Below are 27,315 nucleotides of genomic sequence, written 5' to 3'. Positions count from 1 at the left end.
CTTAAACGTAAGTAAATACAAGTAGCATTGTTTTGGCATGTAAGTCCTCAAAAAATGTTAATGTTGTTTGCTGAAGTCCCCAGTAAATGTTGCTTGTCTTTGATTGCAAAGCCTGCTGTCTATTCCACTTTACCATGCTGCCTCTGAACAACTTTGTTTTTTCCAAATCTTTAATTTTTTAGTCAAATTAAAAGTATTTTACCAGGTTGTTTTAGGATTTTAAACGTAAATGAAAACAACTAGCATTGTTTTGGCATGTAAGTCTTCAAAAAATGTTAATTTTGTTTGCTATTGGCAGTGCCTGCCACAGAAGTCCTCAGTAAATGTTGATTGTCTCCGATTGTAAAGCCTGTCCTCTCTTCCACTTTACCACGTTGCCGCCAAGCAAATTTTTTTTGAAATCCTTAGTTTTTTTTTAGTCAGGTTAACACCACTTAAATGTTGCTCATTTTTGAATATGTTATTGAAGCCATGCCTTTTAGATTTGATTTCTGTGTTTCATTTCCAAAGATTATGTTGAGAAACTAGACTGTATGGAAAGATAAAATATATTCTGTTGATTTCAAGGGACTTAAAATATAAGGCACATATTAAGAGAAGTAGGGGCATTCTACAGTTTTTTCCAGCTGATTTTAAAATGGAGAACATTGTTTTATAAAGAATATCCAAACATTTTTCTTTTGACACTCCTTCTGCCTCAGAGCCTCATCAATGGTATGGTTTTACAAAATGGAAAGCTATGTCTTTGTGAAAAGTATTGAAGGGAAAGAATATTAAGTTTTATGCCTTTTTTTTTTTTTTTTTGAAACAGGGTCTCGCTCTGTTGCCCAGGCTGGAGTGCAGTGACGTGATTACAGCTCACTGCTGCTTCGACCTCTGGGACTCAAGTGATCCTGTCACCTCAGCCTCCCGAGTAGCTGGGACCTCAGACAGGGGCCACCACTCTGGCTAATAATATTTGTATTGTTTGTAGAGATGGGGTTTCACCATGTTGCCCAGGCTGAAAGTTCAGCTTTGATAAGACTAAACCTTGAGAAAGTATGAATACTTTTAAGGCTAGTGGATGAGTAGGCTAACAAGTGGTTTGTGAAGATTCTGTAAAGCAGGGTTTAGTCAAATAGGGAAAAAAAAATGTGTTATTTGAAAAGGTTCGGTTAATTACAAGGGAATATTGTTGTTTAAGTCTTTATACCGTCATATCTGACAGGTGTCTTTGCTACTCATCTTTTTTGGACAATATATATTTGTTACATTTAATAATACCGTATTAAAAAGCTGATGTCCTAGGGGAATCTTTGTATGACAGTGACTATATCAATGTTACTTACTCTTTAAATATTGGTGTTTTAAAAGGATACCACCCAGTTTGCTGTTGGAGATGATGTTAGCTAATTAGCAACATCTAGCTAACTTGGATATAATGTTAGCTCTACAGAGATACTGTAATGGTAATGCATTATAAATAGACTGAATTTTTGAATTTATGTGAGTAAATGTAGCAGATATTAATATTTGGAAAATGTGCATAATGCTTTGAAGTTTAGGCAATGTTTTTCTAAGCCCTTTATTTCAGGCATTTTCTTAGATGTTTATTACCACGTTTAAGCCCAAGAACCCTGTGAAGTATTACTATTTCCTTAGTGCTGTTAACATATAAACAATACAGCAAAATAGAATGGAGCTGAACAATTGCTAAGCGATGTTTCATTAGATGGAATTAATATATAAGCATGTTCTGCTGACTGTTTTTAATTCTCAGGAAATTTAAACATTAACTTCTTCTTTTTAGATTGTGACGGCTTTAGGTAAACAAGAAGCAGAAAGGAAGTTTGAAACTTTGTTAAAGCACCTGTCACATCCTCCGTCATTCACAACTGTCAGAGTGAATACACATTTAGCCTCAGTACAACATGTGAAAAATCTGTTACTTGATGAACTTCAGAAGGTTTGTGGAAATTTTCTGTCATTTGTACATAATTACATTTTTGCAGTCTGCCATGTTCTCCATTAAAATCTTATGAATGATAGAATACACTTCCAATTTTATAGATAAGGAGATTAAGGATCATGAATGGTAAATTCTTCAAAATTATCCTAGGTGGTAATGCTAGAACTTGAACCTAGTACTTCTGATTCTAAATTTATTCATTTTTGGTGACTAAATAGCTCTTAAACCCCTTTGGGCTGCATTAAACTGGGCCTCAGTAGCTTCATCATTAAAATACATGTGAAGAAGTCCAGTCTAACCTTAAAAACCTGTGGCTTTGTGATAAGTAGCATATAATGACCAGGAAGACAGATGGTATAGCTGAGATAAGCCCAGAGATAAGGAGGTACATAATAAGTACCTGTGAGATTATATTGTTAATTGACATAAAAAATAGATGTTCGACCAGGTGTGGTAGCTCACGCCTAGCACTTTGGGAGGCTGAAGTGGGTGGACTTGAGGCCAGGACTTTGGGACCAGCTTGGCCAGCATGGTGAAACCCTGTCTCTACTAAAAATACAAAAAAATTAGTCGGGCATGATGGCACATGCCTATGATCCCAGCTACTCAGGAGGCTGAGGCATGAGAATCCCTTGAACCCAGGAGGTGGAGGTTGCAGTGAGCCAAAATTGCGTGACTGCACTCCACCCTGGGTGATGGAATGAGACTCTGTCTCAAAGAAAAAAAAAAAAAAAAAAAGATGCTGAGCGCCTTATGTTTCATAAAACCAGGAAATTACAACAAGATAATTAATCTGAATCTATTTTCAATGTAAAACAGCATGAGATTTTTTTCATCCAAACAATAAAATAGTTTTGGCAAAATATTCCTCTTACAGATGAAAACAGTATTATAAAATGGCATTTATGACTTCTAAGAAGAAAAGTATTTGAGTTATCTTGTTTGTATTTTTTTGAGTTACCTTGTGTATACTTTTTTGCTTTTGAAAGCTTTGCCTTATGTGTTTCTTACACTGTACACTGAAATTTACCTCGGAGGAAATGTAGGATGTGGAAAAATAGATGCTGAGAGGTACCACATAAATTGCATATTGTAGTTATTCAGTGACTTGTAACATGTAACTGGTGGGCGTCAGCAGACTCATTTCTGCCTTATTTGTATCTGAACTAAAAGCAAGAGGCAACCATCATTAAAGGGTTTCCATTTGTAAATCACAAGCTGTGTTTAGTTATTTGGGAAACTTCAGAAAATTATCACTGAGTCACTTATCCCCTTTTAAAAAATCTCTCTATTACATTTATGGACTCTTTGTCATACTCTCCTTAAGAACAATTCTATAAGTACCAAGTTGTAAATAGACGACCATGTCATGAGAAGAACCAGCTATGGCATCTCAGTGTATGACACCAAACCTTAGTATAATAATTAAATAACACTTTAAAAAAAGTAATCTGATTTTTATTGATAGTGATAATCTTATTGAGAGTAATCACAGGCATAAAACATAAGTAGTTGCCCTAAGCAACTAAAATCATTACTTTTCCATAGTCATGCGTATGTTTTCAGCTAACAAAAAGGAAACTGTTCTGAGGCCCGCTGGAAGTATCCATAACTCAGATCCAGATTTTTTTTTTTTCTGAGAAGGAGTCTCACTCTGTTGCCCAGGCTATAGTGTGGTGGCGCGATCTTGGCTCACTGCAACCTCTCCTTCCTGTGTTCAAGCGATTCTCCTGCGTCAGCCTTCCAAGTAGCTGGGACTACAGACGCCCACCACATTTTCGTATTTTTAGTAGAGGTGAGGTTTCACCATATTGGCCAGGCTGGTCTCGAACTCCTGACCCGTGATCTGCCCACCTCGGCCTCCCAAAGTGCTGGGATTACAGGTGTGAGCCACTGCACCTGGCCTTATTATTTTTTTTCGTAACAAATGATTTCCAGAACCTGGATATTTTAGTATTCTAGTCTGGATATACAAGATCCCATGGGCTAGGATCAGTCACTCTGGGCTTTGGGCCCCTTTCCTTGAAGGTTAACATTGTACAGGGAAACATGGGTCAAAGTCACTAGACAGGAAACTAATGGTAAAGCAGTACCCAATTCTAGCAAGAAAGAGTACTTGGAGGAGGCTTTAGGCTGTAGATTTTCTTTCTCCTTTCATGTTGAAAAGTTCACGTGTCCTAAAGTAATGTTTGTTGATTTCTGTGGTATAAATACTCACCAGGTTCCTTGGTAGTTACACGCATGACCATGGAATTGGAAAGAGATGCATGCAGTGACTCTCCTGAGCTGGTGTGAGCTGGCTCCCATACCTGTACCTGCTTTCAGTGTGACAGTCTTCTGGTTCCCTTATGATAGAGAATACTGAAAATCCCGAACCTCTACCATAAACATTTCTTTTTTTTTTTTTTTTTTTTTTTTTGAGACGGAGTCTCGCTCTGCCGCCCAGGCTGGAGTGCAGTGGCCGGATCTCAGCTCACTGCAAGCTCCGCCTCCCGGGTTCACGCCATTCTCCTGCCTCAGCCTCCCCAGTAGCTGGGACTACAGGCGCCCGCCACCTCGCCCGGCTAGTTTTTTGTATTTCTTAGTAGAGACGGGGTTTCACCGTGTCAGCCAGGATGGTCTCGATCTCCTGACCTCGTGATCCGCCCGCCTCGGCCTCCCAAAGTGCTGGGATTATAGGCTTGAGCCACCGCGCCCGGCCAACATTTCTTTTCCTCACCAAAACTGACGTGGATGCCAGTGTTAATTGTGTATATTAGGTAGTATTTATTAATAGTAATCTCAGTCTTTAACATCCTATTCAGAAATTTTTCTTAAAGGAATACTACATGTAATTCTATATTAAATAAAAGTTTTTAAAATAAATCACTTAAGGTAACCATGGTTTGTGTTTATAATGCCAAATAGTAAGCAAAATTGAGTCTTATAAAGAAGTCAGGATACTTCAGAATTAAAATAGAGAAAACACTGTTGTTTTGAGGTCTTTTGGATTTTTACAGTATCCCGTGGAATAAAGTGAAAGTGCCCCAGAGCTACTAGGGCTTCATGCTGTGGTAGATGATGATACTGAAAAGTTCCATAAGTTGAAATGTATCAGATGTATGAATTGCTTTATAATCATGTTTATTTTTAACAGCAGTTTAACGGATTAAGTGTTCCTATTCTTCAACATCCAGACCTTCAGGATGTCTTACTTATTCCTGTTATTGGACCCAGGTTTGTAAGAACTTCATTTCCAAATTATATTCTTCTCAATAAAAGTTTGTCACAGGGAGCTTTTTAACTGTTCGATGATAAGACTAAGTTTCCCCATTGTTAGCAACTTTCTATAGATAACAGGAATTCAAAAATTTAGAAATGCAGACTTTAGACTCTGTCATGGAAAATAATACAAAAGAAGACTAGGAATGGGCCCAACGACCTTGAGAATAATGTATTTTAGGTCCATTCAGTGCAGTGATGTTTTTCCCCCCCTCTTTCTGCGAAGTTTTATTTCATTTGTTTACTTGTATTTTCATATGAATTTTCAGTGCTAAATTAAAACCTTTTTTTTGAGCTGCAGCAAAAATATAGAGTAACCTATTTTCTACTTTCATAGTTGATATGTTTGTAAAATTTTATTTTTTGAGACAGTGTCTTGCTCTGTTACCCAGGCTGGAGTGCAGGGGCACAATGATTGCAGGCTTGAACTTGTGGGCTCAGGCAATTATACCACCTCAGCTTCTGAGTAACTGCGACTACAGGTGTGCACCACTGCACCTGGCTAATTTATTTTTTATTTTGTAGAAACAGTCTCACTATGTGGCTGGTATTGAACTCCTAGCCTTAAACAATGCTCCCACCTCAGCCTGCCAAAGTATTAGGATTACCAATGTGAGCCATTTCGCCCAGCCTGTAAAATTTTATTCATAATTCAACAATTATGTGTAATGCCATTTATGTTCTGCTCTTTTATGTATTTGGAAAGCATATGTTTGAAAATTGGAAAATAGGTTTTTGGGCTGGATCCAGTGGCTTACTTATGCCTGTTATCCCAGCACTTTGGGAGGCTGAGGTAGGAGGATCCCTTGACCCCAGGGTTGGAGACCAGTCTGGGCAACATGGCAAAACTCCATCTCTACTTTAAGAAATTACAAAACTTAGCTACAGGTGGTGTGCACCTGTAGTCATAGGTATTCAGGAGGCTGAAGTGGGAGGATTGTTTGAGCCTGGGAGGTGGAGGCTACAGTGAGTCATGATTGTGCCACTGCAATCCAGCCTGGGAGACAGAGCGGGACCTTGTCTCAAAAAAAAAAAAAAAAAAAGGAAAAATAAGTTTTCATAGTATAATGATTATAATGGAATTTTATTCCTATGGAGCGTTTTAAAGTTCCTAATTATGGTCTAAAATCTTTTTAAACTCCTAAGAGTTATGATAAATATAGAAATGCTTTTGTTAAAACTTTAATTGAGTGGACAGTAATAGAGCAGTGGTTTAATAAACTATGATTTGTCCATGCAATGGGATAGTATATGGCCTTTAATATGGGAGAATTATACATACCAATCAGAGAAGATGTTTATGATCAATTGTTAAATATCAAAAACAAATTGCCATACTTGGGATAATTACTTTTTTTGCAATTAAAGAAAGTATACAACTATGCCTTTATGTATATTTATATACAGGTAAAAAAAAGTCTGGCACCTGTAACATACCCAGCTTTTAATAGTGGTTGACTCTGAGGAAGTTAGATTGAGAGAGAGGGGAAAAATAAAAGGAAATTTTTTTTTTTTTTTTTTTTTTTTTGAGACGGAGTCTCGCTCTGTCGCCCGGGCTGGAGTGCAGTGGCCGGATCTCAGCTCACTGCAAGCTCTGCCTCCCGGGTTTACGCCATTCTCCTGCCTCAGCCTCCCGAATAGCTGGGACTACAGGCGCCCGCCACCTCGCCTGGCTAGTTTTTTGTATTTTTTTTAGTAGAGACGGGGTTTCACCGTGTTAGCCAGGATGGTCTCGATCTCCTGACCTCGTGATCCGCCCGCCTTGGCCTCCCAGAGTGCTGGGATTACAGGCTTGAGCCACCGCGCCCGGCTGGAAATTTTTATGTGTAATATTTTCGTTTTATTTTTTACTGTAAGAATGTATTTTTGCAATTAAAGTTGATTTGTATAGGCTTCTCATTCTATTTAGTTTAATTTTTAAAGTTTTTCATCTTCTATTCAGTTTTTTAAAGGTGAAATTTACATACAGTGAAACAAAGAGATCTTAAATGTATAGTTTGTTGAGTTTTGACAACTATATACAACTGTGCAGCCAAGACACACCCCAGTCAAGACAGAGCATTTCCATTATCCCAGAAACATCTCTTGTACTCGGCTACCCTACCAGGAAATTGCTCTTTTTATTTCTGACATCTTGTAGTTTTGGACCAGTTAGTTGCTAGTATAATAGACCATAATCACAGATCTTTGGAGGTTACTACACTCCTTATGAGGATGCAAAATTGTACTTATTTAGGTTCAAACTTTGGACATTTCTTACTCTGTAAAACACCTCTTCTTTATTCTTCAGTTTTGTTTAGTTTCTTAAAGATAGAGTTCAATTAGGTTTTTCTTTATAGAAGCAAGTAAAAATTAGAGTTGTACATAAATATAAAAGTAATCATCTGTTACATCTCCTGTCCCATCTCCCAGTTTTGTTTCTCTGAGCATCAAATTTGATTTTTTCTAGACCGTCTCTATGCTTATATCTGCATACATGAATGCACATGTACAGTCATTTGTACTCATTTTTAGAAAATAGAGAAGATTATAATGTTCTGCAATTTGTTTTTGTGTTTACTTAAAAATATATAATGGATATTGTTCTACGATTATGTAACATTTCATTCTTTTTAATGGCTGCATAAACAGTATATTTTATCATTTAGCTCAGTTTTAATTTTTCTATCCTCCATTGATAGACATTTAGTTTTTTCCTGTTTTTCATTATTACCTGGTAATAATAATAATAAGTGTTGGAGTGAGTATTTGTGGACTTGCATAAGCATGTCTGCATAACAAAGTGGATATGACACAGAATAACCAGTTCAAAGGTCTGTGCTTATTTTAGTTGGAGACATATTACCAGATTACTCTTTACAAAGCTTTACCAGTTAATGTTTCAGCAGTATATGAGAGATTTTGATGCTTGCATTCTTGCCAATACGGGCTATTTTAGGTGTCTAAAATATTTGGATGATTTAACTTTAATTATTTTCAATACTTACTTTTATGTGACCTTAGTCATCCTTTCATTCTGTTCTTTGTAGTGATCTCAGCTACTCATCAGAACATGAGTGAATGTATAAATACAAATGGTGAGCTATTGCAGGGAAGCCTGAAAAAATTATTTAGAATTGTAAATTCACATACCTACCTTTCATTCCTAAAATGAATAAGTCAATTCCTTTTTGTTTGTTTAACTCCTGATTTTTATTAAGTATCTTTTTATTATTTATTTTTCATTTATTTATTTTTTTGAGTCGGAGTTTCACTGTTGTTGCCCAGGCTGGAGTGCAATGGCACGATCTCAGCTCACCACAACCTTCGCCTCCCGGATTCAAGCGATTCTCCTGCCTCAGCCTCCTTAGTAGCTGGGATTACAGGCATGTGCCACCATGCCAAGCTAATTTTATATTTTTAGTAGAGATGGGGTTTCTCCGTGTTGGTCAGGCTGGTCGTGAACTCCTGACCTCAGGTGATCTGCCCGCCTCCGCCTCCCAACGTGCTGGGATTACATGCTTCAGCCATCATGCCTGGCAAGTATCTTTTTTACAAATTTTTTTGTTTTTATGTTTTTGAGATGGACTCTCAGTCTGTCGCCCAGGCTGGAGTGCAGTGATGTGACCTTGGTTCACTGAAACCTCAGCCTCCCAGGTTCAAGCAGTTCTCCTGCTTCAGCCTCCTGAGTAGCTGTGGCTACAGGCGCGTGCCACCACACCTGGCTTAATTTTTGTATTTTTAGTAGAGACTGTGCTTCATCATATTGGCCAGGCTGGTTTTGAACTTCTGACTTCATGATCTGCCTGCCCCACCCTCCCAAAGTGCTGGGATTACAGGCATGAGCCACCGTGCCCAGCCTATTAAGTCTCTTGAACTTTCCGTTATGACAAATGAGGAGGTTCCTGGAGTTAAATTTTCCCAAAAATTCCTACCAGCTAATTTGTATTTACTGTTGTTTCTCTGGTTTTTTTTTTTTTTTTTTTTTTGAGATGAGGTCTCGCCGTGTTGTCTAGGCTGGTCTGGAACTCCTGAGCTCAAGTGATCCACCCTCCTCAGCCTCTCAAAGTGCTAGGATTACAAGTACCACCCACCATGCCTGGCCAGTTTTTTTTTTGTTGTTTGTTTGTTTGTTTTAACATTGTCAAGCTTTATAACATTGTTATTTCCCAAGTATCATTCACATGAATGCAGTGCTTGCTTTCAGTCCTTATGTCACAGTTTATTTCTCATTTCTTTATTAATGTCTTTGTTGGTGAGTACAGTCACTTAGCAGATCTCCTGCACCCTCTGCCCTTTCCCAGAGTGTACCTCTTATATACTGCATTACTTTCTTGGTTGAGAATGTCTGCCCGTTGCCTTTATATTTATACAACAAGTTGGCTGAGTCTGGTTGTTCCAGGCCACCTAGTATTTCCCTTAGCACTGTGTAGACATTGTTTTTATAACCTGTGGTATCAAATGTTACTGTGAAGAGATCTAAGACCCACCAAAAACTTTTCCTCTTTCTAACAGTACCTTGTCTTCTGCTTGGAGATCTGAGGAATTCTTACTTATTGAACTTTAGACATTTGGCCAGTGTAATGCTTGGTTTTGATTATTTCCTCTTAGTTCTTTCTTCTTCTTTTTTTTTGTTTTGAGACAGAGGCTCACTCTGTCGCCCAGGCTGGAGTGCAGTGGCACGATCTTGGCTCACAGCAACCTCTGCCTCCTGGGTTCAAGTGATTCTCCTGCCTCACGCTCCTGAGTAGTTGAGATTACAGGTGCCCGCCACCACACCCAGCTAATTTTTTGTATTTTTGGTAGAGACGGGATTTCCCCATGTTGGACAGGCTGGTCTCAAACTCATGACCTCAGGTGATCCATCCGCCTCAGCTTCCCAAAGTGCCGGGATTACAGGCGTGAGCCACCTCACTGGGCCAACTTTGGCCATTTCTTATTCTTAAACATTTCTTAAACACCTCTGCTTTATTCTTTAGTTTTATTTAGTTTTCCTAAAGATAGTTCAGTTAGGTTTTTCTTTATAGAAGCAAGTGAAAACTAGAGTTGTACATAAATGTAAAAGTAATCATCCATTACATCTCCTGTCCCACCTCCCAATTTTGTTTCTCTAAGCATCAAATTTGATTTTTTCTGGACTGTCTCTGTGCTTACATCTGCATACACGAATGCACATGTACCATCATTTGTACTCATTTTTAGAAAATAGAAAAGATTATAATGTTCTGCAATTTGCTTTTGTGTTCACTTAAAAATATATGACAGATATCATCTCATGATTATATAACACTTTCGTTTTTTAATGGCTACATAAACAGTATATTTTATCATTTAGCTCAGTTTAAATTTTCTATCCTCCATTGATAGACATTTAGTTTTTTCCTGTTTTTCATAATTACCAGAAGTGTTGGAGTGAGTATTTGTGGACTTGCGTAAGCATGTCTGCAGAACAAATATATCATGTTATGAACACAGAATGACCAGATATGACACAGATGTAACACAGATATGACACAGCATAGCCAGTTCGAAGGTCTGTGCTTATTTTAGTTGGAGACATACTTCCAGATTACCCTCTGCAAAGTTTTACCAGTTTATGTTTCAGCAGTATATGAGAGATTTTGATGCTTTCTTCATGCCAATACTGGCCATTTTAGGTCTCTAAGATATATGGATGATTTAACTTTAAATTATTTTCAATACTTACTTTTACATGACTTTAATCATCCTTTCATTCTGTTCTTTGTAGTGATCTAGGCTACCAGAACATGAGTGAATGTATAAAATACAAATGGTGAGCTATTGCAGGGAAGCTTGAAAAAATCATTTAGGATTATAAATTCACATACCTACCTTTCACTCCTAAAAAGAGGCCAGGCGTGGTGTCTCACGCCTGTAATCCCAGCACTTTGGGAGGCCAAGGTGGGTGGATCACCTGAGGTCAGGAGTTCGAGACCAGCCTGAGAAACATGGTGAAACCCTGTCTATACTAAAAATACAAAAATTAGCTGGGTGTGGTGGCGCATGCCTATAATCCCAGCTACTTGGGAGGCTGAGAAAGGAGACTCGCTTAAACCTAGGAGGTGGAGGTTGTAGTGAGCCGAGATCGCGCATTGCAGTCGAGCCTTGATGACAAGACTGAAACTACATCTCAAAAAAAGTCAATTCCTTTTTTTTTTTAACTTCTGATTTTTATTAAGTATATATTTTTAAATTATTTTTATTTTTTTGAGATGGACTCTCGGTCTGTCGCCTAGGCTGGAGTGCAGTGATACGAGCTTGGTTCATTGCAGCTTCCGCCTCCCAGGTTCAAACACTTCTCCTGCCTCAGCCTCCCAAGTAGCTGGGACTACAGGCATGTGCTACCACACCCTACTAATTTTTGTATTTTTAGTAGAGATGGGGTTTCACCATATTGGCCAGGCTGGTCTCAAACTCCTGACCTTGTAGTCTGCCTGCCTCTACCTCCCAAAGTGCTGGGATTACAGGCGTGAGCCACTATGCCTGGCCCATTAAGTCTCTTTTGACTTTCCATTTTGAGAAATGAGGAGGTTCCTGGAGTTAAATTTTCCCCAAAATTCCTAACAGCTAGTTTGTATTTACTGCTTTTTGTTTTGTTTTGTTTTGTTTTTGAGATGGGGTCTCTCTGTTGCCCAGGCTGGTCTCGAATTGAGCTCAAGTGTTCCACCCTCCTCGGCCTCCCAAAGTGCTGGAATTACAAGCACAAGCCACCATGCCCAGCCAGTTTTTTTTTTTTTTTTAACATTGTCAGGGTTTATAACATTGTTATTTCCCAAATATTCACATGGATGCAGTGCTTGCTTTCAGTCCTTATGGCACAGTTTCTCATTTCTTTATCTTTATTAATGTCTTTGTTGGTGAGTACAGTCACTTAGCAGATCTCTCGCATCCCCTGCTCTTTCCCGAAGTGTGCCTCTTATGTACTGTGTTACTTTCTTGCTTGAGAATGTCTGCCTGTTGCCTTTATGTTTATACAAGTTGGCTGAGTCTGGTTGTTCCAGGCCACCTAGTGTTTGTTTCCCTTAGCACTTTGTAGACATTGTTTTTATAACCTGTGGTATCAAATGTTACTGTGAAGAAATCTAAGACCCACCAAAAACTTTTCCTCCTTGTAAAAGTACCTTGTCTTGTGCCTGGAGATCTGTGGAATTCTTACTTATTGAACTTTAGACATTTGGCCAGTGTAATGCTTGATTTTGATTATTTCCTCTTAGTTCTTCTTCTCCTTTTTTTTTTGTTTTTTAAAGCCGATGTTGTGCCCCTGGGCACCAAGCCCAATAAAACCCCTGGGCACCAAGTCTCTGATGAGCTTTTTTTTGTTTTAAAAAAAACAACAAAAAAAAACAGAGTGTCACTCTGTCGCCCGGCTGGAGTGCAGTGGCACAACATCGGCTCACTGCAACCTCCGCATCCCGGGTTCAAGTGATTCTCCTGCCTCAGCCTCCCGAGTAGCTGGGATTACAGGTGCCCACAACCATACCCGGCTGATTTTTGTATTTTTAGTAGAGACGGAGTTTCACCATGTTGGCCAGGCTGGTCTTTGAACTCCTGAACTCAGGTGATCCACCCACCTCGGCCTCCCAAAGTCCTGGGATTACATGTGTGAGCCACCACACTCAGCCTGTTTCCTCTCAGCTTTTGATGAGCCACAGTGTAGCTTTTCAGTTATAGGTCTTCCATTATTTCTTTGAATATTTTTCTCTTACATTTTCTGTATTCTCTGTTATGAAGACAGCAGGACTTTGTGTGCTGCGTTTCTAGCACAGATATTCCCTGCATCAGGGATTCCCAAGACAGTGATTGGCTAGGACTCACAGAACCTAGCATACAGACACACTAATGGCTAAGGTTTATTACATGAAAGCATACAAAAGCAAAACCAGCAAGGGAAAAGAAGCATGGGGCAAAGTTTGGAAGAAACCAGACACAGGCTCTCTCAGTGAAGTCCCATAGGGCGTGCTTAATTCCTCCAGCACCTAATTGTGACATGTGAAATAGTCGCCTAGCAGAAAAGCTCATCAGAGACTTGGTGCCCAAGGGTTTTATTGGGCTGGTCCCATAGGCACCCTCTGCCTAGCATGTACCAAATCCCAGACTCCCAAAAGGAAAGCAGGTGCTCCAAATAAGCATGCGTTTGTACCTTTCTTGTACAGAGTTTAGGAATTGTGAGCCACTCTCATTGATCATTAGGGAAGGTTTTATGTCACCGCTGGGAACTGTTTCTCATTCCACTTTCTAGCTGCTTAGCTAGCCAAGACCCAGCCTCTCAAGCAAGCCTTTCTAAGAACCGCAGTCTCAAGCCTTGTTACTGTAACTTTTTTTTTTCTGTTAACACATTCTTGAACTCCATTCACTGATCTTTTTCTTTTGCATTCGTTCTTTTTTGTTTGTTTGTTTTTCTTTTTGAGACGGATTATTGCTCTGTCTCCCAGGCTAGAGTGCAGTGGCGCAAGCTCACTGCAAGCTCTGCCTCCCAGGTTCAGGCCATTCTTCTGCCTCAGCCTCCCTAGTAGCTGAGACTATGGGTGCCTGCCACCAAACTGGCTAATTTTTTTTGTAATTTTTTTAGTAGAGACGAGGTTTCACCATGTTAGCCAGGCTGGTCTTTGAACTCCTGAATTCAGGTGATCCACCCTCCTGGGCCTCCCAAAGTGCTGGGATTATAGGCGTGAGCCACCGCGCCCAGTCCGTTCCTTCTTAAGCCTGTCTTGGTCACGGGCTCTGTTTAAAAGTGGGTGTCTTGTCAATAGTATAGGAGATAAGTTTTATCTTGTCTATGCTTTGCTTTTCTTATCTCTAAAATGGGGATTCAAAATCCTATCTAGTCATAGGGATGTATTACCTCTCTCTGCTTCTAAATCTTTATTCAGAGGTTTTATTGTTCTTTATTTTCTCAGCTGCTAGTTTACTTTGCCTTTGTTCTTTTATCCCTCTTTTTTTTTTTTTTTTTTGAGACGGAGTCTCGCTCTGTCGCCCAGGCTGGAGTGCAGTGGCCGGATCTCAGCTCACTGCAAGCTCCGCCTCCCGGGTTCACGCCATTCTCCTGCCTCAGCCTCCCGAGTAGCTGGGATTACAGGCGCCTGCCACCTCGCCCGGCTAGTTTTTTGTATTTTTTTTTTAGTAGAGACGGAGTTTCACGTGTTAGCCAGGATGGTCTCGATCTCCTGACCTCGTGATCCGCCCGTCTCGGCCTCCCAAAGTGCTGGAATTACAGGCTTGAGCCACCGCGCCCGGCCTTATCCCTTTTTTAAGGTTTTTCCTTTAATTGCTCTGAAAATACAGAGGTACTTGAAATAGTTTTCCTTTTGTTTGGTTTACATTTTTAAAATCTACCTTCTGCCTACTAAGGCTTTTTGTGTATGTGTGTGCCACCAATGAATGCAGAATGAATTCTTTCTGCTTATCATGATTGAATGGAAACAGTTACAACCTCGTTTGCAGTTTGCTCAATGATGATCCAGAATGGGGGAAACAGCATGCCTATGGGACTAATCGGATATGTTTTCTCAGAAGTACTGCAGATCTTCTCCGCTGGCTCATCTCTAGTGCTGGTGAGCAGAGCGGAGGCTGTCTGTGAAGGTACCTTTTTTTCTAGGGGGCGGGGAAGGCTTTCTTTTTTGTTTAATCTCTGCTTAGTTAACTTAAGTCAGGAGCAACAAAGTTGGTTGCTATTTCTTTTCTCTTTCTTGGGTTGCTTTTAGGCAGTTGATCCGGGTTTGCTAAAGAAAATAACAGATTGTCTGGTTATGCCATTTTTGACAATCCATTTCTTCTTTCAGACTTGTCTCCTCTGAACAGGACACTGACAAGACATTCCTAGATTCTGATTATTTTCCACCAAGCGTTATGGTCCTGCTCCTAAGTAATAAAAGTTTGATTAGGCCCCCAGGAGCCTCTCCTTTTCAGAGACTCTACACCCTGCTGAGAAACTAGGTTTGGCTCAAATTTCACTATCAGCCAATTATTTCTCATCATTGGGATTGTAGCTGTTTCTTAGTTTTATTGCAAATGGAATTTTCTCCTCAAGTTTTTATTCTTTTTCCCCTCTTTTCATTTCCATGGGATTTAGAAAAACGAGTTTTCTTCCTCTGATTTTTTAGTAGAACCTCAATATCACAGTTATTTAAAATATAAATGCATCAGTTAAAGTTTATATACAGTAAACAATTTTAAAAGTAATGCATCACTGAATTACTGGTTTCTTCAGTTTGCTTAAAATGAGATTTAAAATAAAGTTTTGGTTTCTTCAGTTTACTTAAAATGATATTTCATGTGCTGGTGAAATATATTTTAATTTCTGGAGGAAGATTTTTGTCTGGTAAATTAATTACTTTAGGAGATAACTAAATGCCAGACTTCTCTCGATACAGGAGCCTTTAAAACATCTCAACCAGCGTTTTCTAAAGTCTACACTTGGATCAGTAGAAGTTCTTAGGCCAAAAATCAATTTGTAATTTTAAGGAATTTCTGTGTTCTCTCAATTAATGCTCCTTCCTTTTTGATAAAAGTCTCAAAATAGAATGCCAGAAAATTAATTTTCTTTTTTTCTGTCACAATTGAATACGTAATTCAGCAGCATAAATCTCTTGAAATCCAAATGAGACTGGATTCATCTTATCTTTCAACCTTCTTGATTTCCATCCTTTTTCCCCCCACCCAGGAGGGAGTCTTGCTCTTGTTGCCCAGGCTAGAGTGCAATGGCATGATACCCCCTCACTGCAACCTCCACCTCCGTGTTCAAGCGATTATCCTGCCTTAGCCTCCTGAGTAGCTGGAATTACAGGTGCCTGCCACCACGCTGAGCTAATTTTTGTATTTTTGGTAGAGACAGAGTTTGACCATGTTGGCCAGGCTGGTCTTGAACTCCTGACCTCAGGTAATCTGCCTGCCTCGGCCTCCTAAAGTGCTGGGATTACAGGTGTGATCCACTGTGCCCCGCTGATTTCCATGTTTTGTAGTTGCCATGTAACGCATGTCAGTACTGTCTTAGATTGTTTCTCACGGTTCTGGAGGCTGGAAATCCAAGACAGGTGCCAGTATGCTTGGGTTCTGGTGAGGGCCCTCTTCTGGGATGCAGATAGCTGACTTCTCATTGTATTCTCACATGCCAGAAAGAAAGTGGGTAGCTGTTTGATCTCTTATAAAGGCACTGATCCCATTTATGAGCATTCTACCCTCATAACTAATTACCCCCCAAACACATCTCCAAATACCATCACATTGAATTAGGGTTTCAGCATGTGAATTTTGGGGACACAAACATTCCATCCATAACAAGCACTTTAAGATATATATATATATATGGTTATTGCAATAGAATATTGAAAAAATGCTGTTGCACAGAAACTACTGATTAAGTAAAGGTGGCAGTCCTGCTGCACTGCAAGGAAGTATTTGGCATATGCAGCAATATCATGTGTTGTTTCAGTTTCATCCATCACCTTCCATTTGGTGTAGGGTTGTTAGTATGTGTAGGGTTGTGAATGTGTGCAGTTAAAATACCACATTAATAAAAATATATGCTTTTAGATTCCTTAACAGGACATTCCCATAATCTGTTTTTAATTCCTTAGCAACTTCATTTTTTAGCTATTCTAATACTTTTCTCTTAATCTAGGTGTATTTATAGTTGTTTTCTCTAACCTGTATTACTAAACTATTGGAACGTCATCTTTCTTTAATGTTGTTGATGCACTCTATTTGGAAACATTTCAATAAAAATCAAGCTTTTAGCATGTTTTATGGCCCTGCACCAACTTTTACATTTCCTCTTTTATTTTCCTCGTGAAAACTCCCTTTCAGCAAAGCTGACTTAAATATTGATACTTGCATGTGACATACTATGTTTTTATGTTGTCAGTCCTGGTGTCGGTGGATCCCCAAAACCACTCCTTGGTTCTGTGATTCTCTAAGAGGACTTAGGGAATTCAGCACATAATTGTACTTACGGCTATGATTTGTTGCAGTGAAAGAATATGAAGCACAATCAGCAAAGGGAAAACGAAACACAAGCTTCCAGAGTGCTCTTCCAGTGGAGCCACACAGGACTCCCACAGGAAATCCTCCAGTGATGAGTTGTGACCACATAGACTCACTGCCAAGATTCCTATTCAGGGCTCATCATGTAGATTCCCACTGCCTGGTACATACCCAAATTCCAGATTTTCAGAAGGAAAGCTGGTATTTACCATAAATCATAGTTTGTTCAGTAATTCAGGCACAGTGAGCCACTCTTACCAATTAATAAGGAACCCTCCTGAAATCTCAGTTCCCAGAGGTCAGTCAAGGGCCAGCCTTATAAGCAGGCTTTTCAAAGATAACAGATCAGGCCTACTCTGTTAACTCTTTTTCTCCACAGTTCTCTGTTCCGGAATTCATCTTTTCCCCTCCCTGTTATTTTCATAAAATCTAACACCACAGATTTCACTTTCACAAAACATGTTTTTGAATTTGTGCTATATGTGAGATGTGTTGGTGTTACAAAGATGAATGAGACATAGCTCTGTAGTCTTAAGTCGGGAGACTTTGGTACAAGTCAAAGTGTTATGATAGCCACAGTGGAAGTGTAAATTAAATGCCATTGGAGCATAGAATAGGAAGGACTGAGTACAAAGAAACTGTTAAATATTTTCTGCAAGCAGGTATTATTTCATCTAATCCTTGAAGGTGAGGAGAAATTAGGCTGAAGGGCTGTTAAGGTGGGCAAGGTTGTGCTAGGCAGAGAGAAGGCATGAGGAAAGACATGAATGCATGAAAATATGGTGGCTCCTGATAAAAGTGATCAGGTTTGGCTGTTCGTTTTCAGAGTTGGGGGATGGGTGAAAGATGAAACTGAAGAAGTTGGGAGAGGCAGGTATGAAGTATGCATAATTTTTTTTTACTAAGGAATTTTTTTTTCATAGACTTTAGAAGCTACAGAATTTTTATTTTCGGGCGCAGTGGCTCATGCCTGTAATCCCAGCACTTTGGGAGGCTGAGGCGGGTGGATAACGAGGTCAGGAGGTCGAGACCATCCTGGCTAACATGGTGAAACCCCTCTCTACTAAAAACACAAAAAATTAGCCAGGTGTGGTGGCAGGTGCCTGTAATCCCTGCTACCCAGGAGGCTGAGGCAGGAGAATGGTGTGAACCCGGGAGGCAGAGTTTGCAGTGAGCTGAGATGACGCCACTGCACTCTAGCCTGGGCGACAGCGCAAAACTGTCTCAAAAAAAAAAAAAAAAAAAGATTTTTATTAGTAATGACTAGATGTGTATTTGTGTATTTTAGAAATATAATAGTGGTCGTAGTCTTCCAAACTGCTTAGAGATCATGACCCATTAGTAACTTGTGAAATCAATTTAATGTTTTCAATGAATATTTTAAAAAATAAATGGGATGTTTTATAATATATTGCATTGCACGTAGTAAAAATATTTAATGAAATGTGAGTGATACCACACACATACAGACATGTATGTGTAGCTTCTTATATCAAGTTCTCAAATGATGTAAGAACTTGAAATAAGTTCTTTTATCAGGCGTGTTTCTTATATCAACTTACAGTCAAAAGTTTCAGAAACTTTTTCGAAAGATGAATTGCAAACCTGGAGAAAAGTTGGGAAGGTATTTCAGAGTCTTTTAGCTTCAGTCATATGTATGGTGAATTAGATAACATGAAAATGTTTTCGCTACATACACCTAGGAGTGCTAAGTGAAAAAGAACATAGTAGGCCACAAAATGATGTAGTTGAGTGATTAAAAATGTAGTTGATATATTAGAGGTTAGAAATGCAGAATAATTGAAAAGAGAACAGCAAGCATGTGAGCTAATATTGGGGGGTTGGAAGTATGGGAAAGGAGGTGGTCTGTCTTCTAAATTTAGGCTCTTTGGTTTTAAACAACAGAGTGTTAATAGTAAGGATGAGAAATACCCAGTAGTCAGTACAAGGCAGTAATGAAAAGTAGGTCTTTCTTGCCTTAGGATATAGGTTGGAGAAAAACGTGTTACTGAGAATACACAGCCGTAAGTTCCCTCCCTCATAAAGGTCTGGAATGCAAATTGCTGCAACCTAAATTGTCTTGGAACTTGCAAACTGGGAAATTAACTATTTGATCCCAAGCCAATTCCTGGGTGCTTGGCAAAAACAAAGTAACATCACTCTGGAGCAGCACTCATTCAATCTAAGCCAAACACTTCTCATTGTTAAAAGCTACACTAGGAATCAAACCACGGTGAGAATCATCATATATAATAAGCTGCAGGATTAGATTTCCCTCAGAGCTTTTAACAAATAGACCTCTCTGGCAGGGACTATAAAAATAGTTTTCTTCCAAGATCACATGAGATCGGGCATTTTCAGAGTGGTACGGCCGTAGACAAAACAGTTTTCTTAAAATGATTAAAAATGAAAGAATAAAACATAAAAGACCCTAAGGATAAAAAGGTAGAATTGAAAACAAATTTCTGGAAATAAAAATATCATCATTAAAATTAAAAACTCATACAATGAATTAAACAGTAGATTAGACCCAACTGATTAGAGAATTTTTGAATTAGGAGATGACCCTTAGGAAATTATCTAGAATGCAGCAGAGAGAAATTAAAAATATGAAAGTGAAATTGAGTCATGAAAAGAGCACTTTAGATTTCCTTTTTTTTTTTTTTTTTGAGATGGAGTTTTGTTCCTGTTGCCCAGGCTGGAGTGCAGTGGCACCATCTTGGCTCACTGCAACCTGCGCCTCCTGAGTTCAAGTGATTCTCCTGCCTCAGCCTCCCAAGTAGCTGGGATTACAGGCAGGCACCACCATGCCTGGCTAATTTTGTATTTTTAGTAGAAACGGTTTCTCTATGTTGGTCAGGCTGGTCTAGAACTCCCAACCTCAGGTGATCCACCAGCCTCTGCCTCCAAAAGTGCTGGGATTACAGGCATGAGCCACTACACTACACCTGACCAGCACTTTGTATTTTTAATGAGTCCCAGGTATAGAGAATAGGAATAATGGGGGAAAGACAATAATCACAAATGTAATGACTTTGAATTTCTATCGATGATAAATTTAATAAATGTGAGCTTGAAGCCAAAAGTAAAAGTAGGTTCATATCTACATACTTCAGAGTGAAACTGCAGAACACCAAAGACATAGAGAAAACCTGAAACCAATAGTAAAAGGCAGGAAGCTATTTCAGTAATCACAAAGAGATATGTGTCTAACATCAGGAGATAGGCCCACAAGACCTATCAGAACTAGAAGATAGCATGATTCCTAAATCAATCAATGTCAAGGCTTAGGAGGGCTTTAAGATGATGCTGAGTGTCTTAGTTTATTTTGTGCTGCTGTAACAATACCTGAGACTGGATAATTTATAAAGAACAGACATTTATTTTTTATAGTGTTGGAGGATGGGAAGTCCAAGATCAAGGCAGTTGCATCTGGTGAGGGCTTTCTTGCTGCATCCGTACATGGTAGAGGGCACAAGGGCAAGAGAGAGCAAACTCACTGTTGCAAGCCCTTTTTATTATAGCGTTAATTCATTCATGAGGGCAGAGTCCTCATGACCTAAACTGTTCCCAGTAGGCCTCACATTCCAACACTGTTGCACTAGGGATTAAGTTTCCAGCACATGAATACTGGGGGACACATCCAGACCGTAACACTGAGGCATCTAGTTTGGTTATCTGGGCAGATAATGATGCCTCATTCAAGATTGGAAACAGGATGAAAAGATTTGGGATCCTGCCAAGGAGTGGAAGAATGGATGAGGGAAAACTAACATTGTTTAGGACTTGCTGAGTTTGAAGTAACTGTGAGACATCTCTATATAGCTGTCCATAGGTAATTAGAAATATCAACTAAGAGTCTAGGCCGGGCATGGTAGCTTATGCTTATAATCCCAGCACTTTGGGAGGCTGAGGCTGGTGGATAACCTGAGGTCAAAAGTTCGAGACCAGCCTGGCCAACATGGTGAAACCCCGTCTCTACTAAAAATACAAGTTAGCCAGGTGTGGTGGCGGGCACCTGTAATCCCAGTTACTCAGGAGGTTGAGGCATGAGAATCGCTTGAACCCAGATGGCAGAAGTTACAGCAAGCCAGTATTGTGCCACTGCACTCCAGCCTGGGTGACAGAGCAAGACTTGGCTTCAAAAAAAAAAAAAAAAAAAAAAATCTAGAAAGACTAAACATTAGAATTTGTGGATTGTTTTGTGAGTGATTACTGAAGTCATGAGATTGCCAAGGGATAGAATGCAAGGTGAGCACAGATGGTCGCATGTTTTGGAAGCTGGCGGGGAGGGCCTCTAAGAAGTAGGCAGAGAATGAGCAATGAGAATGTTTGGGAGGGACCAGGAAGGAGTAGGTATAAAGCTGAAAAATTAGAAAGATTTGATGATTTGGCGATCATGGAATAGAAGACGGGATGCACTTAATTCCCCTAGCAATGAGTTGTGACAGCCATCCAAGGAAGCTTATTAGAGACTCAGTGTTAAGGGTTTTTATTTAGGGCTGATCACATTCGGTCCCTGATCTTTGGAACCCTGAGTGTTAGAAGTAATACAGATTTTAGTGGTCTAAAAAATGAATAGAATGTGAGAAATTGGAAAAGACTCAAAAAGGTGGGGCAGCAAAGGAAGGAAAAAATGCTTATCTTCTTTTCCTGTCTTGTTGAAATTATTCATAATTTACCGTGCAACAATTTACCACTTTAGAAATGTTTTTGTAATTCCTTGTGTATTTTTCTATTTTAGTCTTTGAAGACAGAGAAAGTCTATTTTTCTTCTAATGCTATGAGAAACAGTAATGCTTGTTAAATGATTAAGCAATTTCTGGTGCCACTGTATTGCCTTCCACCAGATGGACCTCTTGATTTTTCCTTCCTCTCAAGTGCCCATCTCTGTGTTGCTGTTTTTTTCCTGTTTCCTCATTATGTATGCCTCTTTTTTCAGCTTTTTCTTATGTATTCAGGACAATTAAGACTAAAGAGGCTATTCGCGTTCAGACAGAACATGGGAAAAATTGGTAGGCATTGGAGGTATGTTTACTATTAAACTTCTTGTGTCTTACATTTCTAGGAAGAATATTAAAAAACAGCAGTGTGAAGCCATTGTTGGAGCCCAGTGTGGCAATGCAGTTTTAAGAGGAGCCCATGTCTATGCCCCAGGAATTGTGTCAGCATCAAAGTGTAAGTATCATGTTTAGATTTGTCTTTAAGGTTCTCTAAAATTTATGTGCATTTTCAAATGGAAAATTTATTGATTTGTCACTAAGATGTATTCCAAATTTACCTTGGTCGGATATTTTTCCAGCTTTGCATTTAGGGTTTTATCCAATGAGGACTAACTAGTCATCATATAAGGTTTTCTGACAGTTTTTTTTTTCCTTCCAAATAAGGATATATTTGATGACGGTTGTTTTAGTGGATCATTACTGATGAATAGAGAGTACGTCAGTGAACTTCTGTTTTGTTTTCTTGACTGCATTGCCTTGAAACCTCAGAAAGCTGTCGTATCATTAGTGAGAGAACATCCAGAACCTGGAATCTGAACATTGGGATGAAACTTAGTATTCTTAATGTATTCACACAGTTGGCGACATACCTGTATTGCATATGCTTAGTAAGCTAGTCACTGTGGTTCAGTGGTACCTTATTGGACTTGAAATCAAGAAACATTTGCTTTGATCTGTAGAAAAGATATTCAGTATCTGGGCCTCAGTTATGGTGTCCTTGAAATGAATGATTTGATCTGTATCAGAATTGGGCCAACTACTGCCTGCTGGCCAAATCTGGCCTATGTCTGTTTGTGTGTGGCCCATAAGCTAAGAATGGTTTTTTCATTTTTAAAATGCTGTGAAAAGATACATATATAAAGAAGAATATGCCGCAGAGACCTTATGTGGCTACAAAGCCTAAAATATTTATTTGCCCTTTGTAGGAAAAGTGTATTGACATCTGATCTACATTATTTTAACAGTTTTCTTAGCTCTAGCTAATAGGCTGTTCACTACTGTTGTCAGGTAATAGGCCAAATAAATTTATGATAGATTAGCTTTAAAAATGTTTTTTGGAAGTGGAATATAATTTCCCATCATAAATACCACTGGGAGTTGTTATAGAAAATATTGAAATGCCTACAAAAACTGGATTTAATCAGCCATGTAAAGCAACTCTGTACACTGTATACTGTAAAAGGTATTCTAAGTGTATACACACATATATATGTGTGCATGTGTATGTGTATATATATATGAATGGCTTTATATGTTTATCATTAAAGTCTCTGCCTTAATTGTGCTGTCACAGCAAAATAGCAAAGAAATACAAACAGGGTTATGAGAAGATTTCTTTGAAGGATTTTAGGGTACATATTTGACGAATCCTTTTGAAGGAAACTTAGAACTTCGAGGTTTGAGCTGAGATGTCAAGATTTATAAGAACTCTTTTAAGACGTGGGGGAAATAATTTGGATCAGCTACAGATTTCCAGTTGAGGGCAGGATGTTTTGAAGCTGTTCTGTTTCTTTGTTTTCACTGAAAAAGATTCTTCAGTGAGTTTTATTGTTAGGGAATATTTTAAAGTAAACGTCAGATTTTCTATTAAAGATTATATTGAGATAATGAGCCAGTTTGAACTGCTTCATGCCCACTATTGATGCCTCTAGAGATCGCCAGTGTAGCTCAAAGAATGTTCACGATTCTTCTGCCAAAGTATAATTCAATGTAATCTGATTTTCTTCCTTCTCTAGTTATGAAAGCTGGAGATGTTATTTCTGTATACTCTGATATTAAAGGAAAATGTAAGAAAGGAGCCAGAGAATTTGATGGAACAAAAGTATTTCTTGGAAATGGGATTTCTGAACTAAGCCGCAAGGAAATCTTCAATGGATTACCTGAACTGAAGTATGTCATCAGGTGTTTTGGGGAAATCAGCATCCTTTTTGTGGGTCAATGAAAATTACAAATAATGTAAAATGTATCTAGTTGCGTTATATGAGTTTTTTTTTTTGCTATAAATCCAACTGGAAAAAAATTGTTTTACCCATATATCCATGATTTTTGTTCAAAAAGGGTAACTGATCAAATTAAAGAGCCACATTAGGCAACCAGTTACATTTTAATTGTCAAATCATTTTACTTGTCCTTCTGAATTTTATTGTTTTTGAAATATTTTCATCTTTAAAAAACAATGCTCATTTTGATGAAGAATGAATTCGATGATCGATCTAGATCATTTTTTTTTTTTTTTGAGACGGAGTCTTGCTCTGTCATCTAGGCTGGAGTGCAATGGCATGATCTCAGCACACTGCAAGCTCTGCCTCCCAGGTTCACACCATTCTTCTGCCTCAGCCTCCTGAGTAGCTGGGACTACAGGTGCCTGCCACCACGCCCGGCTAATTTTTTGTATTTGTACTAGAGACGGGGTTTCACCGTGTTAGCCAGGATGGTCTCGATCTCCTGACCTCGTGATCAGCTCGCCTCGACCTCCCAAAGTGCTGAGATTACAGGCGTGAGGCACTGCGCTCATCCTATCCAGATCATTTTTAACATTCTTATTTGTCAAGAAAAAGTTTGATTTTAATATAAATTAAACATATTTTTTAATTAAAAATAAATTTTACCAGAAACCTAGCACTCACATGAATATTTGTGGTGAAAAATGAATGTTTAGGCTTGTTCAAACTAAATTAAAATACAGTCTGTTGTAAATCATTTCTGATTGCTAGTGGCCCTAAATAAATTGGTGGAAAGTCCAGGCTCTTATTTTACTTAGTTTTTTCAGGCTGTTTTGAGTTCAGTGGACAGCTCCATTACTCCAAAGTTCATGGCTGACATAGACATGCTAAAAACTGTGAATTTCTCTATTTACAATTGGACAGTATCCCTGATTGGTAGAACAGTTGTTCATGTTGTAACAGTTTGGGTTTGTAGTTGAAATTCATTCGTTCTTCTGAAGTTGACTGTTGGATTCCCTAGATCTAGGTAGCAGCACTTTCCAAATGACCAAGAACAAAGATTTTATTCTCCTTAGAAGGCTTCATGAATATAAAGATTATGCATATATCTGCTATATTTATCTTTGGACCTGTAATAGGTAATTGATATTTTGACTGCCTCCATTAGTTCATTGTTAATGGTATACTCTTCATTCTCTTAGGTTATTTGATGTGGTTCCAGTTATTGTGTTGAATAATGTTTTCTGAACAATGTTGTGAATAATTTTTTGTTATTGGAAGTTAGGAGGCAAACAACTTTCAGCCAACTTTTGGCCGAGCGCGGTGGCTCACTTCTGTAATTCCTGCACTTTGAGAGGCCAAGGTAGGCGGATCACTTGAGGTCAGGAGTTCAAGACCAGCCTGGCCAACACAGTGAAACCCCCATCTCTACTAAAAATACAAAAATAAGCTAGGTGTGGTGGTAGGTGCCTGTAATCTCAGCTACTCAGGAGGCTGAGGCAGGAGAATTGCTTGAACCCAGGAGGTTGCAGTGAGCCCGAGACTGTACCACTGCACTCCAGTCTGGGTGACACAGCGAGACTTCAGAATGTCAAAAAAGGAAAAAAAAAATCGATGTTTAAACTCAATGTATTCAGTTACACTTTTGCAAGTTTTGTCTCTTCCTGTGTGAGAAGCAGGCTGCTATGACAGAAATGCTACATGTACACCCTGTTTCTTATTTATGTTCCTTAAAAATTTTTAAACCAACACAACTAATGGTACAATTGTTTTTCAGTTAGTGAATTTGAGCCTTTTGCTTTCTTGAATTCCAGGTGGGTTGAATCATTCATAGATTCATGAAGGCAGGTTAATTTACTAACAGATTGCATTAATATATGCAATCTTATACTTTGCATTATAATATGGAGATATGTGGCTACAGAAATATTTTTTTTTTTTTTTTTTTGAGACGGAGTCTCGCTCTGTCGCCCAGGCTGGAGTGCAGTGGCCGGATCTCGGCTCACTGCAAGCTCCGCCTCCCGGGTTCATGCCATTCTCCTGCCTCAGCCTCCCGGGTAGCTGGGACTACAGGCGCCCGCCACCTTGCCCGGCTAGTTTTTTGTATTTTTTAGTAGAGACGGGGTTTCACCATGTTAGCCAGGCTGGTCTTGATCTCCTGACCTCGTGATCCGCCCATCTCGGCCTCCCAAAGTGCTGGGATTACAGGCTTGAGCCACCGCACCCGGCCTACAGAAATATTTTTTAAAGAAACATGCAATCTCATACCTGAATAATAATTGGCTTAAATTATTCTTTATTATGTTATTTTGAGTTCAGTAATTTATAGCACTCACTTGTTCTGGTAGGCATGTTCAGAAGGAGATAGTCAAAGAGCACCAGAACCTAAAGTGGCAGTTAGGAACTGAGTAGGATGACAGGTGTGAACATTTTCAAGTTTCAGTATTTTTTTAGAGGACTGGAGTCCTGCAAGTCAGAAAGTCATTTAAATTATGGAGTGATCAGACTCTGGAATTCAAGATATTCAATAATAGCTGTAGATTCTGGGTGTTGATCAAGGTAAGAGTACCAGGTGTCACAACAAAGGACTGACTTGCTTTGGTTTTTCTTTTAGAGACAGGGTCTTGCTCTGTCACTAAGTCTGGAGTGGTGCGATCAAAGCTCACTGTGACGTTGAATTCCTGAGCTCAAGTGATGCTCCTACTTCAGCCTCTGAGTAGCTAGTTCTATAGGCACATGACACCATGATCAGCTGATATTTTATTTTTATTTTTTCATACATATGGGGGTCTTGCTATGTTACCCAGTCTGGTCTTGAACTTCTGGTCTCAAGCAGTCCTCCCACCTTGGCCTCCCAAAGTGCTAGGATTATAGGGAGGAGATGCCACACCCAGCCAGGACTGGTTTTCAAATGTGAGTCAGTGACATTTCAGAAGCTTCGTTTGTATATTTTCTGCTCAGGGGCAGGGACTATTTGCCTTGGAAGTGAATACAGTGGTTTAATTTGTTCCTGACTGGAGCAGTGACTGAGTTTTAACCTCTGATTAAAAGTGCACATTCATGGATTTCAAGTGGTAAACAAATGAGTAAGGTGGTAAAGGGGTGGGAAGAGGAGGAAAAGGAGTCAGCATTTATTATATGCTAAAGGCTGTTAGAGCTGAGGGAGCCAGGCATAGTGGCT

At 39.1% G+C, this 27,315-nt stretch overlaps 1 protein-coding gene across 7 annotated transcripts in view; it reads left to right on the top strand.

Moving 5' to 3' along the window:
* The window catches only part of NSUN6 (NOP2/Sun RNA methyltransferase 6), a 118,308-nt gene that overhangs the window by 9,007 nt on the left and 81,986 nt on the right, over positions 1-27,315 (top strand). For 3 of the 7 annotated variants that reach the window (XR_013397790.1, XM_015146571.3, XM_028826038.2), the window contains exons 2-5: positions 1,790-1,945; positions 5,085-5,164; positions 22,257-22,366; positions 23,928-24,081. Coding sequence is in view for 6 of the 7 variants with exons in the window: in XM_015146571.3 (XP_015002057.3) it covers positions 1,790-1,945; positions 5,085-5,164; positions 22,257-22,366; positions 23,928-24,081 (500 nt within the window). In the remaining variant the exon portion in view is untranslated. Of the gene's footprint in view, positions 1-811; positions 1,039-1,789; positions 1,946-5,084; positions 5,165-22,256; positions 22,367-23,927; positions 24,082-27,315 lie in introns of those variants that run through there. The other 4 variants (XM_077945479.1, XM_015146572.3, XM_077945478.1 and 1 more) reach the window with 2 other exon arrangements.

Source organism: Macaca mulatta, chromosome 9 (genome assembly GCF_049350105.2).
Source record: "Macaca mulatta isolate MMU2019108-1 chromosome 9, T2T-MMU8v2.0, whole genome shotgun sequence".
Lineage (NCBI taxonomy): Eukaryota > Metazoa > Chordata > Mammalia > Primates > Cercopithecidae > Macaca > Macaca mulatta.
Note: the sequence above shows the minus strand (reverse complement) of the source record. Positions and strands in the feature narration are given on the sequence as shown.